General features: G+C 39.0%; 1 protein-coding gene across 1 annotated transcript in view; it reads left to right on the top strand.

Annotated features, from left to right (window-relative positions):
• ATP8A2 (ATPase phospholipid transporting 8A2) overlaps positions 1 to 17,815 on the top strand; it is a 275,860-nt gene that overhangs the window by 171,605 nt on the left and 86,440 nt on the right. Inside the window, exons 29-33 of the mRNA XM_053935453.1 lie at positions 905 to 1,027; positions 2,053 to 2,131; positions 6,019 to 6,080; positions 6,406 to 6,462; positions 10,878 to 10,985. Coding sequence (XP_053791428.1) covers positions 905 to 1,027; positions 2,053 to 2,131; positions 6,019 to 6,080; positions 6,406 to 6,462; positions 10,878 to 10,985 — 429 coding nt within the window. The remainder of the gene's footprint in view (positions 1 to 904; positions 1,028 to 2,052; positions 2,132 to 6,018; positions 6,081 to 6,405; positions 6,463 to 10,877; positions 10,986 to 17,815) is intronic.

The raw sequence follows: 17,815 nt of genomic DNA, 5'->3' as shown, positions 1-17,815 counted from the left end.
TTCTCAAACTGGTAAAAATATATGTATGTGTAGGATTTAAAGGGATGTTTCTGATAGAAACTACTGATGTAAAAGGAAGTGAATGAAGTTTAGTCTTCAGACTTGCACCCTGGTGTAACTCACTCTGTGCCTGCACTTGTGGACCACAAGAAACATGGATACCCAAGCTGGCTTTAAATGAGCTGCCTCGGATCCTGGAAACACTTCAAGAGCAGCAATGTTAAAGTCAGTGGAGACTAATTTACTCTGCTTCTGGCAGAGTGTCCTGCTGCCTGTCTTGGAAGGCTTCCGAGGCTTGGTCATCCAAGCGTCTGCCCGTAGCACAGACACACGCTGCAGTTAATTTGTTCCTATCAGTTCATGCCTGCCAGGGGAATCCCCAAAGTACCATAATGCAGAATGGCCTTCGTTGCTCAGTAGATTTTTTCTTTTTAATGTGATTTCCACATTTACTCTGTCTGTAAACTTAGTGGTGGTTAAGCATGTTGCATATCTAATTATGGCTACAACAGCAGCTATATTGGAACCTATTCCCACAAGGCTATTTTGTAAAAATACACGTTGTCCTTCCATTGCAGTCTGATGTGTCTGTCCCTCGTTGGATTAGCTGGTATATCAGAAACTAATGATGTTTAACTTCTTGGGTTTAAGCTTATTGGTTAATAATATGAATTTTCTTTCATGTTTCTTTTGTTCACAAGTCAATTTTTGAGCATTACAAATTGGTGAAATTAATGTTAGGACTTGTTTGGACCATTAAAAATGATGTCAAATAACATGCTAGGTAGTAGTAAGTCTTCATTGAAGTCTGTGGGAATTTTGCTTTTGTCTAGATAAGGAAACATTATATGAGATACACTTAAAACTAAGAGCTGCTTTCAATTAGTATTTGCTTTCTTTGCAGATTTTCACAGCACTGCCACCCTTTACTCTGGGAATTTTTGAACGATCGTGTACTCAAGATAGCATGCTTAGATTTCCACAGCTATACAAAATCACTCAAAATGCAGATGGTTTCAACACAAGGGTAAGGGAAACCCTGTTACTCTAAGAAAAAACATAAGCATTCTTATATTCCAGATTTTTCATCTCAGAAAATAACTTATTTCCTGATGTTCCTTCTGCTTTATGCTAACCACTGAGAGTGAATGTTCAGCCTTCCAGTTCTTTCCAAGGGATTATTTTTTATTTAAATAAAGGACATCCTTGTTTATAAATAAGGATTTTCTGCTGTGACTTCACCTGAAACTGGTCCTGAAATATCCATAAACTTTGATTCAATGTTAAGTTCATATCCAAGTATGATTTTTCAATTCACAGCTACTGATAAGTCACAATGACATCTCCTAGATTTATTTAACATATGTGCTGTCATAACACTCTCTGCTAGGGTGCTTTTTCATAGTTAACATAGCTCTGTTCCAGTAGTTCTTTTGGAAAATAGAATTTGAATTGGCTTATTTGGACTTCTGAGTTTTGAAGAACACATTTTACTCCATTTTGCTATTTAAATGCTGGAAAATGCCAGCATTTGATATTCTATCTTTTCCATAATGAGCACATCTAAATGTACTTCTGAATCAAGGAAGTTGTACTGTTGCTTTGTTTGGAGAGGAAATTGTAGAGTACATAAAGCTCTAGTTTGTGCAAAATTACATTATCTGCTAGTTAAAAACTGTGGGGCACAAAGTATTTGTCCATTAAAAGAGAATAGAACATTTCATAATACTGAATCACTCTTTTAAAATTACTCTTTGAGGTAGTTAAATAAAGTTGACTCAATCTGTCTGCCTTATCAATATAGATCTTAAACTGAAGCATACTTGCCTATTATGCTTCAAGTTGATAGAATAAAATGATCATACTGGGATCAGTGTTTTCTTGTGAAAGAGCAGAAATTGTAGGAGAAAATAGATTCTGCAAAAGTTTAGGTATTTCACTTCAGGACAAACATTTTCTGACTCTAAACTGCACAATGAAGTGTTTGTTAGGAGTTAGAGAGAGGTCAAGAGTTTCGGACTTTACTGATGGCTTGGTTTTGTTTTCCCTCAGGTTTTCTGGGGTCACTGCATCAATGCCCTCATCCATTCCATCATTCTTTTCTGGTTTCCACTGAAAGTGCTGGAGCATGGTAAGGGCTTCATTATTTCTTATATGTGTAACTGATGTTCAGTCTTACAGATCCAGTGTGTTTGCAGAAGGGGGGGTCGTGACAAGTCCCAAGAAATAATGCTGCCAGACAGTTCAATAGTCTTTAGCTGCTGAGCTTGGCAGGTTGTCTAGTGACTTTCAGAAATTATTCTAATCTAACATAATTATTGTTCATATAGTGACTTTAATAGGTGAAAAATGAAACTACTGCTTTGCTAAGTCTTACCCAAATACTGAGTGATGTTTTACAAAATGCCTTTTTTTTATGGTAGTGTGTTGAGATCTCAGCATTTGATTGAATAATGTTCTTACAGCAGCTGCCTTAGAACCGTTTGCTTTATATCTTGTTGGAACTCCCCCATTCCATAAAACAGTACTGTGAAAAAGAATTGGCTGGAATGGAAGTAAACCAGATCAAGAGTCAGAGATGCTGGGGAAATGAGACTCTCTGGTGTACAGATTAGGGTTATTAAGTCTTGCTTTTCAGGGTAATGCAACTACATGGTATTTCAGGGACTAGTAAATCCCACATTATTGTAAATGTAGGTGAAACCAGTGGGAAGAAATTATGATGCTTGACTCTAGTTTAGAAGGTTGAATGATTTCTTTATTATAGTTATACTATAATACATTAATATACTACTTAAAGGAGACACTAAAATTATATACTTAATGTTTTAAACTACTATATCTAACTAACAACTCGTGACCTTGCAAGAATCTAGACACAGGTGGATCTGATTGGCCATCAGGCTCAAACAATCCCCACCAGAATCTAATCAAGCAGTCACCCTAGGTAAACAATTCTCTAAACACATTCCACATGGGAAAAACAAGGAGCAGAAATAGCACTTGTTTTCTCTTTCTTCTCTCTGTGCTCCTCTATGAAAAAAATCCTGAGAGAGAGAAGAATGTGCCTGCCACATCACATGGTTCCTACCTAGCTTTCCAGTATAGTTGTGTGGGTGGGAAAAATCATAGGAAATGTGTTCTTTGATTGTAGTAAGAAATAGGGTTAGATCAGATGAGGAATTTAGGGCTGGTGAAGAGAATATTTATCTAAGTGAAACTCTTTCCTGGAAAACACTAATTTTAGGAAAACCTTCTCTGCTCCAGAATGGATTAATTGGGGAGGATGTGAAAGAAATAAAAAGGGAAGGAAGATTAATGCTCATGTCAGAGGCATGATAGTAAAGATACTTGTGGGGGTTATGTTCATGCTTCTCTACTTGACTGATTAAAATGTCAGTATCATATCCTTGGTGGGAACTTTTATGGCTGATGGACCATATAAAAAAGGGACTTCCCTTTCATCTGTACATGAAGGTTCTGGTTCATGGGAGAGGGGCATTTATGGTTGGTTAGTTTTTGTTTTGATTTGAGGAGTTTTGTTGTTCTGTTACACTGTTTTTATGACAAATGTTAATCTTGAATAGCTCTTTTAAAAATTCAACTGCAGAAATTTTAAGTTAACACCTGTAGTGTTTACAGTTAAAATTACATAGTCTTCCGTAGATGTTTTTCTAGTTCCTAGATAGATAATGTGCTTTTCATTTCAACAATTAGAATTATAACACTGAAATACCATCTCAAATGGTAACTTTCTGCGTTCCTTTTAATAGGTTGCTTAGTTTGTTTTCCAGAGAGGAATGAATATTGAATTTTCAAGTTTCTTTGCATTTCCAAGTGCAAGAAGGATTTCAGTGCCAGAGACAAAAATGTGCCATTCAGACTGGGATGGTTCTTAACCTCTTGAGTTCCTTAGACTGTGAAGTACAGTAGTCCAGGAATGGGCACTTGTATAGCTTCAGAAATGAATGTTCACTGAGCATCCTGCTGTTCTCATTAGCACAAGTTGAGACTTACAGGAAAATTTATTCAATTATTTAAATGTTCACTGTGATGTTACACTAGAGCATGGCCGTGTCATGTCAGCTTGTTCTAGCAAAACTGATCCATTTAGGCATGCCTTTTTCTTAATAAACTGAGCCTTTTGGCACCAACAGGGTTCATTTGGTATGGGAGACTAAGTTCCCTAGTGCTCTTCACCTATTTCATAGACACCAGGGGAAAGAGCAGGGTGACTGTAAAATCTTGGTGTCTCCCTGAATGATGTGGTAAATGCCAGAAGCCACTGGGGAGGAGCTGGGCTGAGGAAGGTGCCACTGGCTAGAGATCATGCCAATTCCTAACCTAGCTGTCTCAGGCTTTAGCTCCAGTTGCAGAGTTAGTCACTCTGCTGCTGTTTCTTAGTAGTCAATATTGAAAAGAAAGCAGGGATACAGAGGTAACAACTTCTGGAAAATATTCAGAGTCTGTCAGTTCTTTGGGGACAGCCATGTGCAGCATGGTAGAAGGAAAACAAAACAAGTAGCTTGGGTTAACTGTACTGTATAAATATATAGGGGGTTTTTAGCTGTAAGCTAGGCAGGGTCTTCATCACAGAGGTCAGGGTGTCAGGAACTCTGCTTTATAGGTTTAAAAATTTACTGATCCTGGAGCACACAATCTTACCAATGTCAAATCCAGTTTTTCAAGTAAATCTAACAAAATGTTACTGTCACTGATTCCTAGAGAGGCTACCTAGAACAGAGGCTAGACAGTGTTAAAGGAATAAAGTAGGTATTTATTGAAAGGCCTTCAAAGGATACACCTTGGGCAGTACAAGAGCCCGACCAAGGCTTGACCCAAGATGGACAATGGGTCACACATTTTCACACTTTTATAAGTTTTGGTCCATTTACATATTGGGGTTCATTGTCCAATTACAGCTTCAGGTTATGAAGTCCCATCCTCCCAGATTGCTCTCCACAATTTGCTGTTGTTTATATTTTCTGGTCTGAGGCTGCAATGGTGTCCTTGGTTCTTGGGCTGGAAAAGGACTGTTTTGTCTAATTAAACTGTGAGGAGAACTTGCTAACACTTTATATGAAGTTCAGAATTATATACTAATGCAGTACAGAATCTGGATAATATAAAAGCTAAAACTTGAGGCATCATCATGGTAGAACTGCTCACTGTGTTAGGCAGTGTGTGTTTAGGAATGAATCCAAGGTTTTGTCTTAAGCATTTTTGTCCCTGCTGTTCATGTATTTCCCTAGCAGTTGTCTTAAAACATGTGAAAATAGCAGTACTTATCATGCTTGAGTAATGCTTGAAAACTCCTGTGAGTACAAGTTAGTTGGCATTCCTGTGGTGGTTGAATGTGTTTTCATGGTGTTCCAGTTTGCTTCAGCAAGGGCTGAGAGACTAAATGACATTTGAAGTATTGCCAAGCTTGGCACTTTCAAATGATAGATTAGCGTGTATGTACTCACCCTTGTGCAGTTGATAGAGAATGGGTGGGCAGAGACTGAATATTGCTCAGTTATCAAACTAACCTCCAGTGAGATATCGTATGTGTCCTTTACAAATTAAACTGTCACTGCTCTTCTTAATTCAGCTCCCTTTCAGCACAAGTCAGCTGGTGTTTTACTGCTTCTTCATCACATGCACACAAGTAACAAGTATTGTTAGAGGTGACAATTAGTACAGGACAGATAGCAACAGAAAAAGTGGCAGTGACATGCCTCAGCTCTTACAGGCAAATTACATGTTAGGGTCTGGTGAACACTGCCCCTTTGCTAGCCCAGCTTCTGGCAGCTGGAGATACGGATGTGTGCTCTATTCAAGCACTGTGTCTGAGGTCTGGCTGAGTACAGCTTCTGCATTACCCTTACCTCATGGTTTCTAAGAGTGCTTTTCAATGTTCAAAAAGGAAAGGTTGGGACCAGTTATTTTCTCCTGAAAGTTTCCTTGTTCTTTTGTCCATTCTTAATAAACTATAAACTGATAACAAAGGTGATCTTCTTTATCTTCTTCTTTCAGATGCAGTATTCACAAATGGACAGGGAGTTGACTATTTATTTGTTGGAAACATCGTTTACACTGTAAGTTTGTGTATCCTAGCAATTTTTGAATGGTGGAATTTCTTTCCAGCCTTTTTTTCACCACAAGGAAATGGTGTAAACCTGAAGAAAGTGTGTGAGTGAAAAAAAAAATCAATCTGATGCTGTGTGTGTGATTTTTCCTTCGTCCTTTTAAATTTTTTTCCCAGACATGCACCAACAATAGCTTCTGCTCTGTCCTTCCCACATCCCCTGCCAAGATCCTGGGTTGCTACCTAAATGGTAGTAGCTTTTTAGGTGTAAAGGAGAGATTGAGATTTGAGAGTGTTAGTAATGAAGTTGTCTTCTTTCTTCTTTTTCCTTGCAGTATGTTGTAGTCACTGTTTGTCTGAAAGCCGGCTTGGAAACAACTGCATGGACTAGAGTAAGTACTTCTTATTTCTTATTTTATTAGCACACCTTCCTCCCTAATGAGTATTGATACAGATAAGAAGTACTAAAAATCATTTGGGACTTCAGAGTTTTAATTGTGTCTTTCATGTCAGGATAGACTGCTAAGCTCCGTAAGTACAGAATGTGAGAGGAATGAACTCGTAGATCACACGATATCTGTGATGAAAAAGGGCAGCCTGACAAAAGTGGGAAGAGTACACTAAAAGTGTATTGTCAACATCTCTACTTAAAAATGAGGAAAATTTTGCATGAAATCAACATACTACTGTAATTGCTTAAGAAAATGCATTAAGAAAATTATCCACTGTACTCTGTAGATCCTTCAAAATTAATGCAATAGGGAATGAAAAGTATCTGCCCACAGATAAACAGCTGGGCTTTGAAAACATCTTTCAACTGGGTAAAAAGAACTAGTGATGAGTTCACATTGGTTGAATTGTTTTGGTTTTAAACTTAGTGTAATAAGGATGTTCATTAAATAGTTATGTTGGTTCCTTGAGTTACTGACTTGAAACGGGCAAGTGCTCTGTTACTGGTAGGTGACAGAATCCAGCAGGGCAGTGAGCTCCAAAGAATGTGAGGGATGGGGAAGGGCTCCAGTGTTGAGGAATCTTCAACACCTTTTTCACTTCCTTTCCCCTAGCCCTTCTGAAACACTATTTTTTTTTAATTTTGATGGAGTCCCTTTTCCTCTGCACTAGTAAGATATTTTAAGGGAATCCAGTTTTCATGACATACTAAGAATCTCTACTCTCAAGACTGAGATGTTTTGAGGACACATATTCTTATTCTACCAGTTTCTTTGAGGGTTTAGCTTAGATCTTGTTAACCTCATTGCTTCTGTTAGTTGTAAAATGTTTTATTTCATTCCTCCCAGAGGAATTGTGGAGATCAATGAGCTGACATCTGTTCTGAATTTTAAAGATGAAATGCTATCTGTATGGGTTATTTAATTGTTAGGGAGATGTTAATATTTTCTGCCCCATTCTCTCATCTGAAAATAAAATCTGAGTGGTTTTTACTGTTGCTTATGCATCAGTTCTGTGTTGTGTATCAACATTTTAAAATGCAAAAATCCTTAAATTAATCCCTTGTGCACCAGAAAAGCATATAACCAAGTCAGCACTGAAGGCATGTGAGCTTGTTTAGATCTTGTTTTGTTGTGAACTCTTTGATGGTTTCTCTTCTCTCCTCTTCCCTGGATAGGTAATGGGTGTCTTTTCAATCACTTGGGGATAATCATGATACCCTCATTTCTAAACTTTTTTTTAAAAGGTACCATAACATTTAGTAGATATTAGAGTTCTGTAACTCTGTCATTTTACAGAGAACTTACTGTTATTCATGCAAGAGTTGTGTTTAGAATCAGCTTTTTTCTACATACACTTCTAAATTCTGTCCCATTGCTTGGAACAGTGACTCTTGTAATTTCAAAATCTGATGTTGGTTATAGTTTCAGCTGTGAGTGAATCAGCACACAGAGAATTTTTAGGTTACTTGAAGAGTATTAAATTTACAACACTGAGTTAAGCCTCTTCTCCATCATCAAGCGGATTGGTTACAGGCAATTTGTTCTAGAGAGTGAGAGGGACACTGCCACTTGGGAGAACAAGGTGGTTGCATTAGAAAACTTTAAATAAATAATGCAGTCAAAGTGTTTGGGAGCCTGGTATATCCAGTAGGTAGTGTGGAAAGAAAGGCTGTGATAAAAGTGGCAACATAATGCATAATAAAATCCACACACTGAAGTTGAGTGGAGTGGCTTCATGTTACGTGTGGCCTGTCTGGAGCACTGCAGTAGGCTTTTTCCCAAATACACACAGCTTTTTTCATCACTGCTTTACCACACTATAGGAACTGTTTCAGAGAAGCAAGGCACATGGGAGAGCCACACACTCCAGCTAGTTTTTATGCAAGAACCTTGATTTCTTGTTTCCTGTCATTCATTTAACACATCTGGGCTTTCATTTAACACATCATGGGCTCACTTCTGGTTTTGCACGAGAAGTCTCCAGGGGTAAATGCAGATGTCAGTGGAGAATCAACAGTGCCAAGGTTGGTGGGGTGACTGTGTAAGGAGCATTTTCAAGCAGGCCAAGGAGGTCTCTTCCAGAATGCAGAAGCTCTTTTAAAGGCAGAGAAGCATGTTTGGGCAGAGTTAAGCCTGAGTTAATGAGATTATTGGAACAACCACGAGAAGAAGGTAAAGACAGCATAAAATGAGCAAAGTCTGCTCAGCTGGAAAGGGTGAAGGTCTGCAAAAATTGAAAACTGTCCTAGCAGCAGAATGGAAAGAAAAACCTGAGTGAGACAAAAAAAACTGACGTCATTTCACTAGCATAAATACACTTCCTATAAAATAAGTCTGTGTCTGAGATTGGCTTCTCTGCTCGCTTTTATGTTTGCTGATTTTAGTTATAAAGTACAGGAGGGAAGCACCAGTCCCAGCTATCCTGAGCCTTCTGTCCACTTGTCTAAGAGGAAGGCTGTGGCTCAAGAGAAGGTATCAGATCCTTTTCAGAAAGCAGTGATGGTGCTGTTCTGCCATTGCACGGGGCTGACTTTTCTTAAGGATGAGTTCTTGCAGCAGCCTTGCAGTACTTGATCTTTGGGGAGCTGAGCACTACAGCTGCTCACTAGGGCAGGGCTTCTAGTTAGAATCTTGATGTGAATTGTGCCCAGTTTTCAGAAAAGTACGTAGACTGAAAGGATAAAATTCCTCTTGTCCTCCAAGTGTTTAAAAAAAAAATCTTTCTTACTTTTCTTCACATTAAAACTGAATTGAGCATGTATGTGGATGTTTTGGAGGTTTTTGTTTGTTATGTGGGGGTTTGGGGTGTGTTTTTTTGGTTAGTTTGTTCTTGTTTGTTTGTTTTAAATAAGGAGTTGTTTATTTACTGAGGCCAGATCTCCTGGGTGAAACAGAATAAATAGCAAAGTTTGAAAACAAATCTTCCTGCCCCCTGTGTCTCTTCAGGAAGGGGCCTATCCCATGTCTTGCTTATTATTAGCCCAGCAACTTTCAGGGTTGAACAAAATTCCAGCTTTCTGAGAGTGCCTAGAAGAGTGTTCTTTCCATTGCCTCTGACATTTTGCCGTATGAATGCTTCCACTGTAAGGTAGTCTCTAGTTGATCCCAGCTATCTGCCAGTCTGCACTGGTGCTGCAGGCTCCTTGCTTGTTTGTTTTCACTGCCTGTGTTGGAGAAAGCTGTCTTTTCAGAGGATGTCCAGCAGCTGCAGATTAGGAGCAATCTTCTTCTTCCAGAATTTTGTATTTATCTCACAGCAAGAGTACAATACTCAGACACTTCTTTGGTTCTCAGACATGCTGTTCAAAAAGTCAACAGACACAGTCATCCAGTAGGAAGTATAAAGCCGAGAGCTGAACAAACACGCTGTGTCCACCAGCACCCAGTATGTGAATTCATTCCCATGTTCCTGAACTCATATGTAATTAGTAATTAAGATTTATGCAGGTACTTCTCTGAATTGGAGCCAAAGTCATCAGCCACAGGAGTTGTTGGCATCCAGAAAAGCTGGAGCCAATAATGAGCTCAGTTGCTTGTTACAACTGAAATTACTGGTTCCATCCACTGTGGTGTAAAAGTAAAACAACTTAAATCATCCTGAACAGAAAAACAGTTTGGGTGTGTAGGAAAAATTGCTTTAATGCCACTGAGAAGAAGTTTGTGCTGGATGTGCTCTTGGTCATTTAATAGCTCTTTATTTTCTCTTAGTGAGTCTACAGACTAAAAAAACAGTAAAGATGTAAACTGCATTGCATATCCGTAAATCAGTTAGAACACCTTTGAAACAAAAACAAAAAAAAAACAAAAAAAAAACAAAACAAAAAAAAAAAAAACAAAAAAAAAAAAAAAAAAAACCACCAAAAAAAAAGAGCAAAGTTGATCAGTAGATGTTGATTGTGGTAGTGTATTACACAACACTAAATCTTCCTCCAGGGAAGGTAAGTGATGTATATGGTTTGTATGTATACACTGCCATAGGGGATTTGTCCATATGAACTTTAACCTGCACATTTGAAAATTTCTACCTTAATTTATATGTTGAATCTGGAATGTGCATGACAGGATACAGGAACTAGATGAGAGAAATTATGGTTCCAAGGAAAATCTGACAAGTTTTTGGAGCTCCAAATAAGACAGATTGGCTGAGAAGAGTATCTGTCTGCCCTGCTATGAGGCAAAGATGAAAGAGAAGTGGTTTGTGCTGTTTGAACAACCTGTGCTACTGGCCCAAAACCAAGAGCAGTAGACAGGCCTGAGTGAGACCGACAGAGACCTGAACAGGGAAACACTTCTGGGCTGGGTGGATGGAGGAAGTGCCATGTGTTGACTCTGCTTCTCTCCCTGTTCCTTGGCAGTTCAGTCACCTGGCCGTCTGGGGAAGCATGCTGCTCTGGCTCGTGTTCTTCGGGGTGTACTCGGCCATCTGGCCCACGTTCCCCATCGCGCCGGACATGCTGGGGCAGGTCAGTACCAACGCCTGGCTCTGGGGACAGCACAGCGCCCTGCTGCCACCAACGCTGCTGCCTCCCGCTTCCTCAGCGCTCACCTAGTGCTAGCAAAGCACTTCTACTCTAGTGAGAGTGCTTGGACTTCATTTTAACCTTTTCTTAATCCCGTTATTCATTTAGCTTAATCTCCTCGTAAGAGTTCTCTTTGTCCCCCAAACTGACATCATCCATGATTACATGCACTGTGGATACTGTATGACAATTCCCAATTCGCTGTGAAGGCAGTGGGACTGGCTCTTTTGTTAGTGTCTAGTCCTGTCAAGATTTTGTGTGTTTGACCAAATGTCATATTTGGTTTGGGCTTTCATTTTGTCATGGGTTTGTTCTTTTCCATATGTTGTGTTTCATATTGTTACTTTTTACCTTCATTCATTTTAAATAAAGGGAATTTCCTTGAGAATAGAATGAGATGGTCAAAAGCAGAAGGAGAGCTGATACATTGCTGATTATGATACTGGAGGAATTCTGGATTTGTTCCTTCCATGTCAGCTGAGCTCCAGGTGGTAAAATTTTCCCTTCAGTGTCATTATTTCAACCCCTGGTGAGAAGATGGAATAGCAAGCCTGTCAAAATTGCTCAGGAGACTCATGCATATTTAAAATCGGGGGATAGCAATTGACAATTGTAACAATTAAGGATTTAATAATTGCCTGATAAAAATTTATTTTGTAGAGGTTGGAACTGCTTTCAAATCTACCAGAAAAATGTATTGGGTTGTAAGTTTAGACTTCAATGCAAAGATGTGGTTTATTATACAGAAAGAAAAGCTGTCTAATAATTTCAAGAAATTATGTGCTTAGATTGCTACCCTTATGTACTATAAAATGATAATTAAAAAATCAAGTGTTGGCAATTAGATTTTTGAGATTACTCCCATGTTTATATTCAACAAGAGCAGTCAGACATGATTTTGTTGCTGTTCTGGCTTAATACATATTTTATTATTATGCTCTAAAACACTGAGGATAATGGAGGTTATGATATGTTTTCATGGACAGCTTTTTACAGCTGAGACTGACAGCTGACAGGCTGGGATGAGCAGGTGAGTGACTGACAGACAAAGCCTCAGTCTGCTAGTAGTATTTCCTGGTGATCTTGGCATGTTTCACAGCACACACAGCATCAGTAGCTCTAACTCACAGTTTCATGTATCGGGCAGGAATTTGACTTCAGGATCATGCAGAGTCAAGAACGACTTGTCCTCCAAAGCAGACTTTAGTGCTGCCATTAGCATGTCAGCCTTCTAAAATGTAGACAGTATGGTGAAACGTTGCTTCACACATAAGGGGCCAAACTATGGGCTTTAGCTTGCTATTGCCTTTCTTTTTTTTCTGAAAGTGACTCTTATTTTTTATTGCAACTTAAGCAAAATTCATGTTGTGTTGGTCATCAATGTTTGCTGCAGCATATAAAACCGCAGGTCTTGGAACAAAACCTTCATATTAATAAGGCTTTCGTTTTTCTTGAGTATGTTTTTAGAAAGTGTTTGTATGTTACTTTTGGTTTGATGCTCTGATTTTCTGACATTATGTCTTGAGAAATGGTACTAATATCTCGCCAAGATGAAAATATTCTATTCTCTTTTTTTTTGTTCCATGGAGAACACATTTACCTTGGCTGGTAGAGTGTCCAGTCCAGTACTTGTGGAGCTGTGGATGTGGATCAGTAGTTATGAATCTAAAACATTAAGGATAGGTGATCATTCTCTAGAGATGATTTTTGAATTCAAGCAGTTAGAAATAAGCTGTTCTACAGCTTTCAGTGTGTGCTAGAGGGGATCAATATCATTCTACCAGTTTTCTTGTATTTTTGAGAGAAGGAGCAGCAGTTGAAAAATGTGGGTTTTTTTTCTTTTTTTTTTTTTTCTCTTTTATCCTTCTGTAAAATTAAGGAAAGCTCCCAAGGTAAAGGGAACTTGTTTAGCACTTGCATTAACTCCCACAAAGTCTCTTGAGTAATTGATTGCTGTCATGAAACCAGCCCATGAAATGAGCTGGGACCATGTTAGGCTCTAGTCAGTAAAATGAGTTCCCTTGCTGCCTAGGCTTAAGCAATTTCTTTACTCCTGCTGTATTCTTTTGTTCATTTATAAGTAATTGAGGTGTCTTAAAAGCATTGTTCTTGTTTCAGATCTTGCTAGTGTGTTTATCTTCAAATAAACTGAATTCCAGGATATTTTAGATCCTCATACTATGCAAATCTAATAGCATTTGAAGGAAGCTGATTTTAGCTGGAATAGTCATTAGCATTTGTGTCAACCAGGACTTTGTGCCATCAGTAGAAGGCACAGGAGGGGCAAAACATTTTATTCTGTTGTTTCACCAAATGTCGGCATGGAGCCTAGCAGACTTACAAGTATGTGATGCTTTGTTTCTGCTGGGGTTTGTTAAACTGTTTGCACTAAGTATTTCTTTCTCTTGCCCATAATATCTTGAGCATTCTCACAGGAAAATACCACCATTTTTCCTCCTTGAGGGCAAAGGAAAGCGACTTACTTATTCTCTCTTGTCAGAGTCAACTTATTTCTTCTGTTTCCACTGCAATATTAATGATGGAATACATGTGACATATTAAGACAAAGCTGTGATTAAAGTCTCAATAGTCCTTTATAGAAATTTTCCAATAGTATGACATCTGGTACTTTGGGAAAAAAAACTCTGTCTGCTCTGGGGGAACCTTTTCAGACACACAATTTCTCTTCAATACTATCAAAAATAATAATATAAGAATAATGTAAGAAAACTCTCTGCTTGGTCTCTTGGCTTTCCTGAATTTCTGTATTTTTTCAAGTGAATTTTTTTTTTATATTTACAAGAACAGTGACACTGAGAAGAGTTGGTGCCTTTTGTTGTCTTGCCTTTGGAGCCAAGATGCTTTAATGGGAAGTGATTGCTTTTGAATGGTCGCTTCCAGATGACAGTGTTTTGTACAATATATGAGCCCTTTCCTGCCTTTTGGGTAGTTATGAATTACCACCACAGATTTTTGAAAGCAAATAAATGTCTGTGTTTTTAAAAAGAACTATCTAGTTTCATACTCATTAACTGGAAGAAGTGGTACAGAAATGTGCCACTCTGAGGATGTGAGTTCCTATTTAATTATCATGTCCCTGAACTTATGGGGCTTGTAGCTCATAACCCAGTGGTATTTTGTTGATGAGAGCATTAGCCACAGTCCTGCCCTCATGCAGTCTTGGGTATTTTGTTTGTTTGCCTGGGGATGGAGATTTGATGCCCTGAAGGGAACAGTGAGTGCTAACATTTGTGCTTATTTCTTATATGAGTCATATATATGGTGCAAGAAATATGCTGCTAATGCTCTGTTCTTGTATTGATTTCTTCATTGGAATTGAAGCATGCTTTAGGTTCATGGGAATAATACTGCACTGTATGGAATTAAATTCTGTGTGCAGGATTCCCACCCCCACACGTCTAAATACCTGTACCCAAAAGCATGCATATGTACAAGAGGATGCTTTGAAAGTGATCATACTTTGAGTCTTGATCTAGACATTATCTAAGATGAAGAAAAACAGGTATCTTCTTTCCCCACCTTGAGCTGAAATTTTTAGTGTTTTAAGGAAGAGTAGGGCTGGCAGGAAAAGGAGTATTCCTATCACCGCTCTGAAGCATCTGCTTGTTGATGATGAAAGAGCTACTACATAGCTGTGATTTCTTGTTTCCAGTTTATTTACCTTAATCTGTGTTGTGTTTTGTGTCTGCCTCATTAGTTGTTGTTACCATTAAGGAAATATCTTTAGGAAGATGTGTATCAGTCTCATTCTTTCTGCCTGAAACAGAGGGGTTTTAATCTGGCTTTGAGACAGAATGTGCTGTGGTTATTTTAAAGTGCAAGTTTAAAGTGTGTGTTTCTAATTTTTTAGACTTCTGCTTTGTGCTCTATGTGGTCATGTTGCAGAACTGGGGTTTAACAATCATCTTGCTCTTCGGATGTTATTAGGAGGCCCATCTCATCAAAACCTCATGGCTGGAGGTTTTGAAATTGGGGCTGCTGCACTTCCCAGTTACCTTGATACAGCTGCATTTGAGAGAAGACTTCTTGAATCACAGTCCAAATAATTCTACCACCAGCATAGGTGAAACAGCTCCATGTAAGACCCACTTTCATAGCTGTAATTGCAGGTGTGCTTTTATTTTCTAGAGCTCTGCACATCCTTGACAGAAGATACTTATTTCTTGTCCAGTCAGATTCTTGCTAGGTTATTTGTCGGCTTATGAAGACTTTTAAAGAAGCTGCATACAGAGTTTACCTGGATTAAAGGTGCTTTTTAAAAAATCCCAGTAATGGAGATCTCTGGTGACCCTGTGTAATGTGACAGTAGCAGGACTTGCTTGTTTTAATGGTTTGTTAAGAAGACATCTGTCCCTTTTTTAGCAAAGCTTCCCATTCATCTGTGTGTATGGCATTAGCAAGATGGGCTTGCCTTGACTATTGCACTACTGCTGGTTTTTGAGGGAGGGAGATGATGTAGATAAAGGGTGTGATGGACTCAGGTTGCATGTGGTTTTTGTAGTTGGCCTTCGATCTGAAACTCTGAGATCTTGCTGGTTGAGTTCTTACCAAAGCATGTGAGAAAACTTCATGGTTTTCAAGACTTGGAAACAACATAAAACAACCCCCAAAAATCCTGGAGGCAAGATAATAATCATTATTCTGGTATAATAAACAGGTTTCACATTACTGCCCTTCCAAATCGACACTGCAAAGCTGACAGCTTAATGTACATTTTTGTGTTTTCCAGAATACTTTTGTCTTACTCTGTACATTTGAATTGTTTTCCAGAGGTCTCCATTGTTGTTCTCTCTGGCTTCTCATATTTCCACAGTTTGGTGCTAGTTAGAAAATTGGCTGTTCTGATTGTGGTTTGTTTGTCTGCAATCAGTTGCACATTACATTGTGGTGTCAATGTTTTGGTTGATGAAAATGCTTCATCCAGCTGTTATGCGCAAATCAGACTTTGCCTGCAGATTGAGGTTCTTAATGCCTGCTGATCATGTTTGTTTTTATTATTATGCACAGAGGTCTCTGTGGCATTTGATGTGGTTTTGGAACATTTTCTGCAGTTTTGGGCTAGGCTCTGAGCAGACAAATTAGACTAACGAAGCATGCATATATTTTTAAGCATCTGTTGAAGGAGTGGGTTTTTATGAACCACACATGGCTTTCAGAAATTAATCTCTGACTTCTAGATCTCTGGCATTGTGTTGTACTATGTCATACACCACAAAGATGAAAAAATTGAGATAAATTAATATTTTTATAAGTAGTGAATGTGAAACTAATATATCAAGTATGCTTATTTTATGCAAGCTAATCCCCCAAAACATGCCCCTTTACCTATTTGGCAACTTTGATGCAAACCTGTTCTAAATATTTCTGAAAGATGTCCCAGACTTAATTTCTCCTTAGGAAATATTTTACGAAGGCTTTAAAGCAGGACTGTGTATGCAGCTGTGCCCAGCACTGTGCTGGCATTTCCTATATAGAGCCATGTGAAAATAGCGTTAAGCCAGAAGCAGAAATGCTCGTTCAGGTTTGGGAACTGGCAGTGCAGAGCGAGGCGGTCAGTTGGCTTCAAACTTCTCCAAAGTTTTCGTCAGCTCACCTTCACTTCTTGGTTCCTTCTCTGCAGAAGAACTGTGGCTAGCAGGTGAGTGCGTTAGATGGAGGAGCAATAGGTAAGGGAGTGGTTGTGAATGGTTACCTATAGGTTGTACAGATGGTGCAGAGGTGGTCAGCTGGTTTTTCTTCAGTGTTGGGGTGTAACCTGGGACTAGAGCCATGCTGTCTGGGCAGTGTTGGTTTGGAGATCAGGTAGCTTTAACTAGTGTAAGTGCTGCTCAGTAGCTTAAATAAAAATATAGAGCATTTACACTTCTGTGTAATTGCCCGTTATCCCAATTTATTGGCTTTGGAGTGGGGAAAAGCAGTGTCCAGGAACCAAGCTCCTTCACTCAGGATGGAATTACCATTCTGTAGTAATGGACTGTGCTTCAGAAGTTGCATATTTTCTCAATTTGGAGTTCAGCGTTGCTTCATGTCCCTCAAAATTTTCCCAAATAGCTTTATTCATATATTTAGAAGTAGTAAAGCTTGTTGCAAGTTCATGGAAAGATGTTTGGAAGATATCCTATTCCATATTTTCTCAATTAGAAACAGCTGCCTTTTAAATATACAAGAGCAGCTACTGTATTGTACCAGAGGCAGCATTTACTAATACTCATGTCTACAAAAAAAGTCTGTGTTTTGAGCCCCCTTGACAACCAAGGACAAACTAAGGACATATGACTTGTCTCTTGGATCAGAGTGTTCCTGATGTAGGCTGTGTTCTGTATTAGAAACTTAAGGAGGAAAACCAAGCAGCTCTACGGTATGGGTTTGTCATGTATGACAAGGGTTTGTGTGCATCTCAGTAAAAGAGAAAGCTGTTCTTCTATTGGATAAGTGGAAAGCTGCCAAGCAGTTTTTATGCTTCTCATGAAGCACCACTTGGCCTTTGCGGCATCTTTTGCAGATGAAGTTTGTAGGTTACCAGTGTCCTGCGCAGGCTGGGCTGGCGGCAGCACGAGAGCCTTGGTAGCCAGGAGGTGTGGGTCTGCCTCAACACATGGTCACTGCTGAGCACTGCTCTGCCAGCTCGCCAGGTGTGCAAACCAGGCACATTTCCAGCTGCTGTGAAGGCATCAAGCAATAGCTCATTCCTACGTGGATGTTGTTGCCTAAACAATCTGGCACAATGAGGAAGTCCATGGCAGAGAGGACAT

Source organism: Vidua chalybeata, chromosome 2 (genome assembly GCF_026979565.1).
Source record: "Vidua chalybeata isolate OUT-0048 chromosome 2, bVidCha1 merged haplotype, whole genome shotgun sequence".
Classification (NCBI taxonomy): domain Eukaryota; kingdom Metazoa; phylum Chordata; class Aves; order Passeriformes; family Viduidae; genus Vidua; species Vidua chalybeata.
Note: the sequence above shows the minus strand (reverse complement) of the source record. Positions and strands in the feature narration are given on the sequence as shown.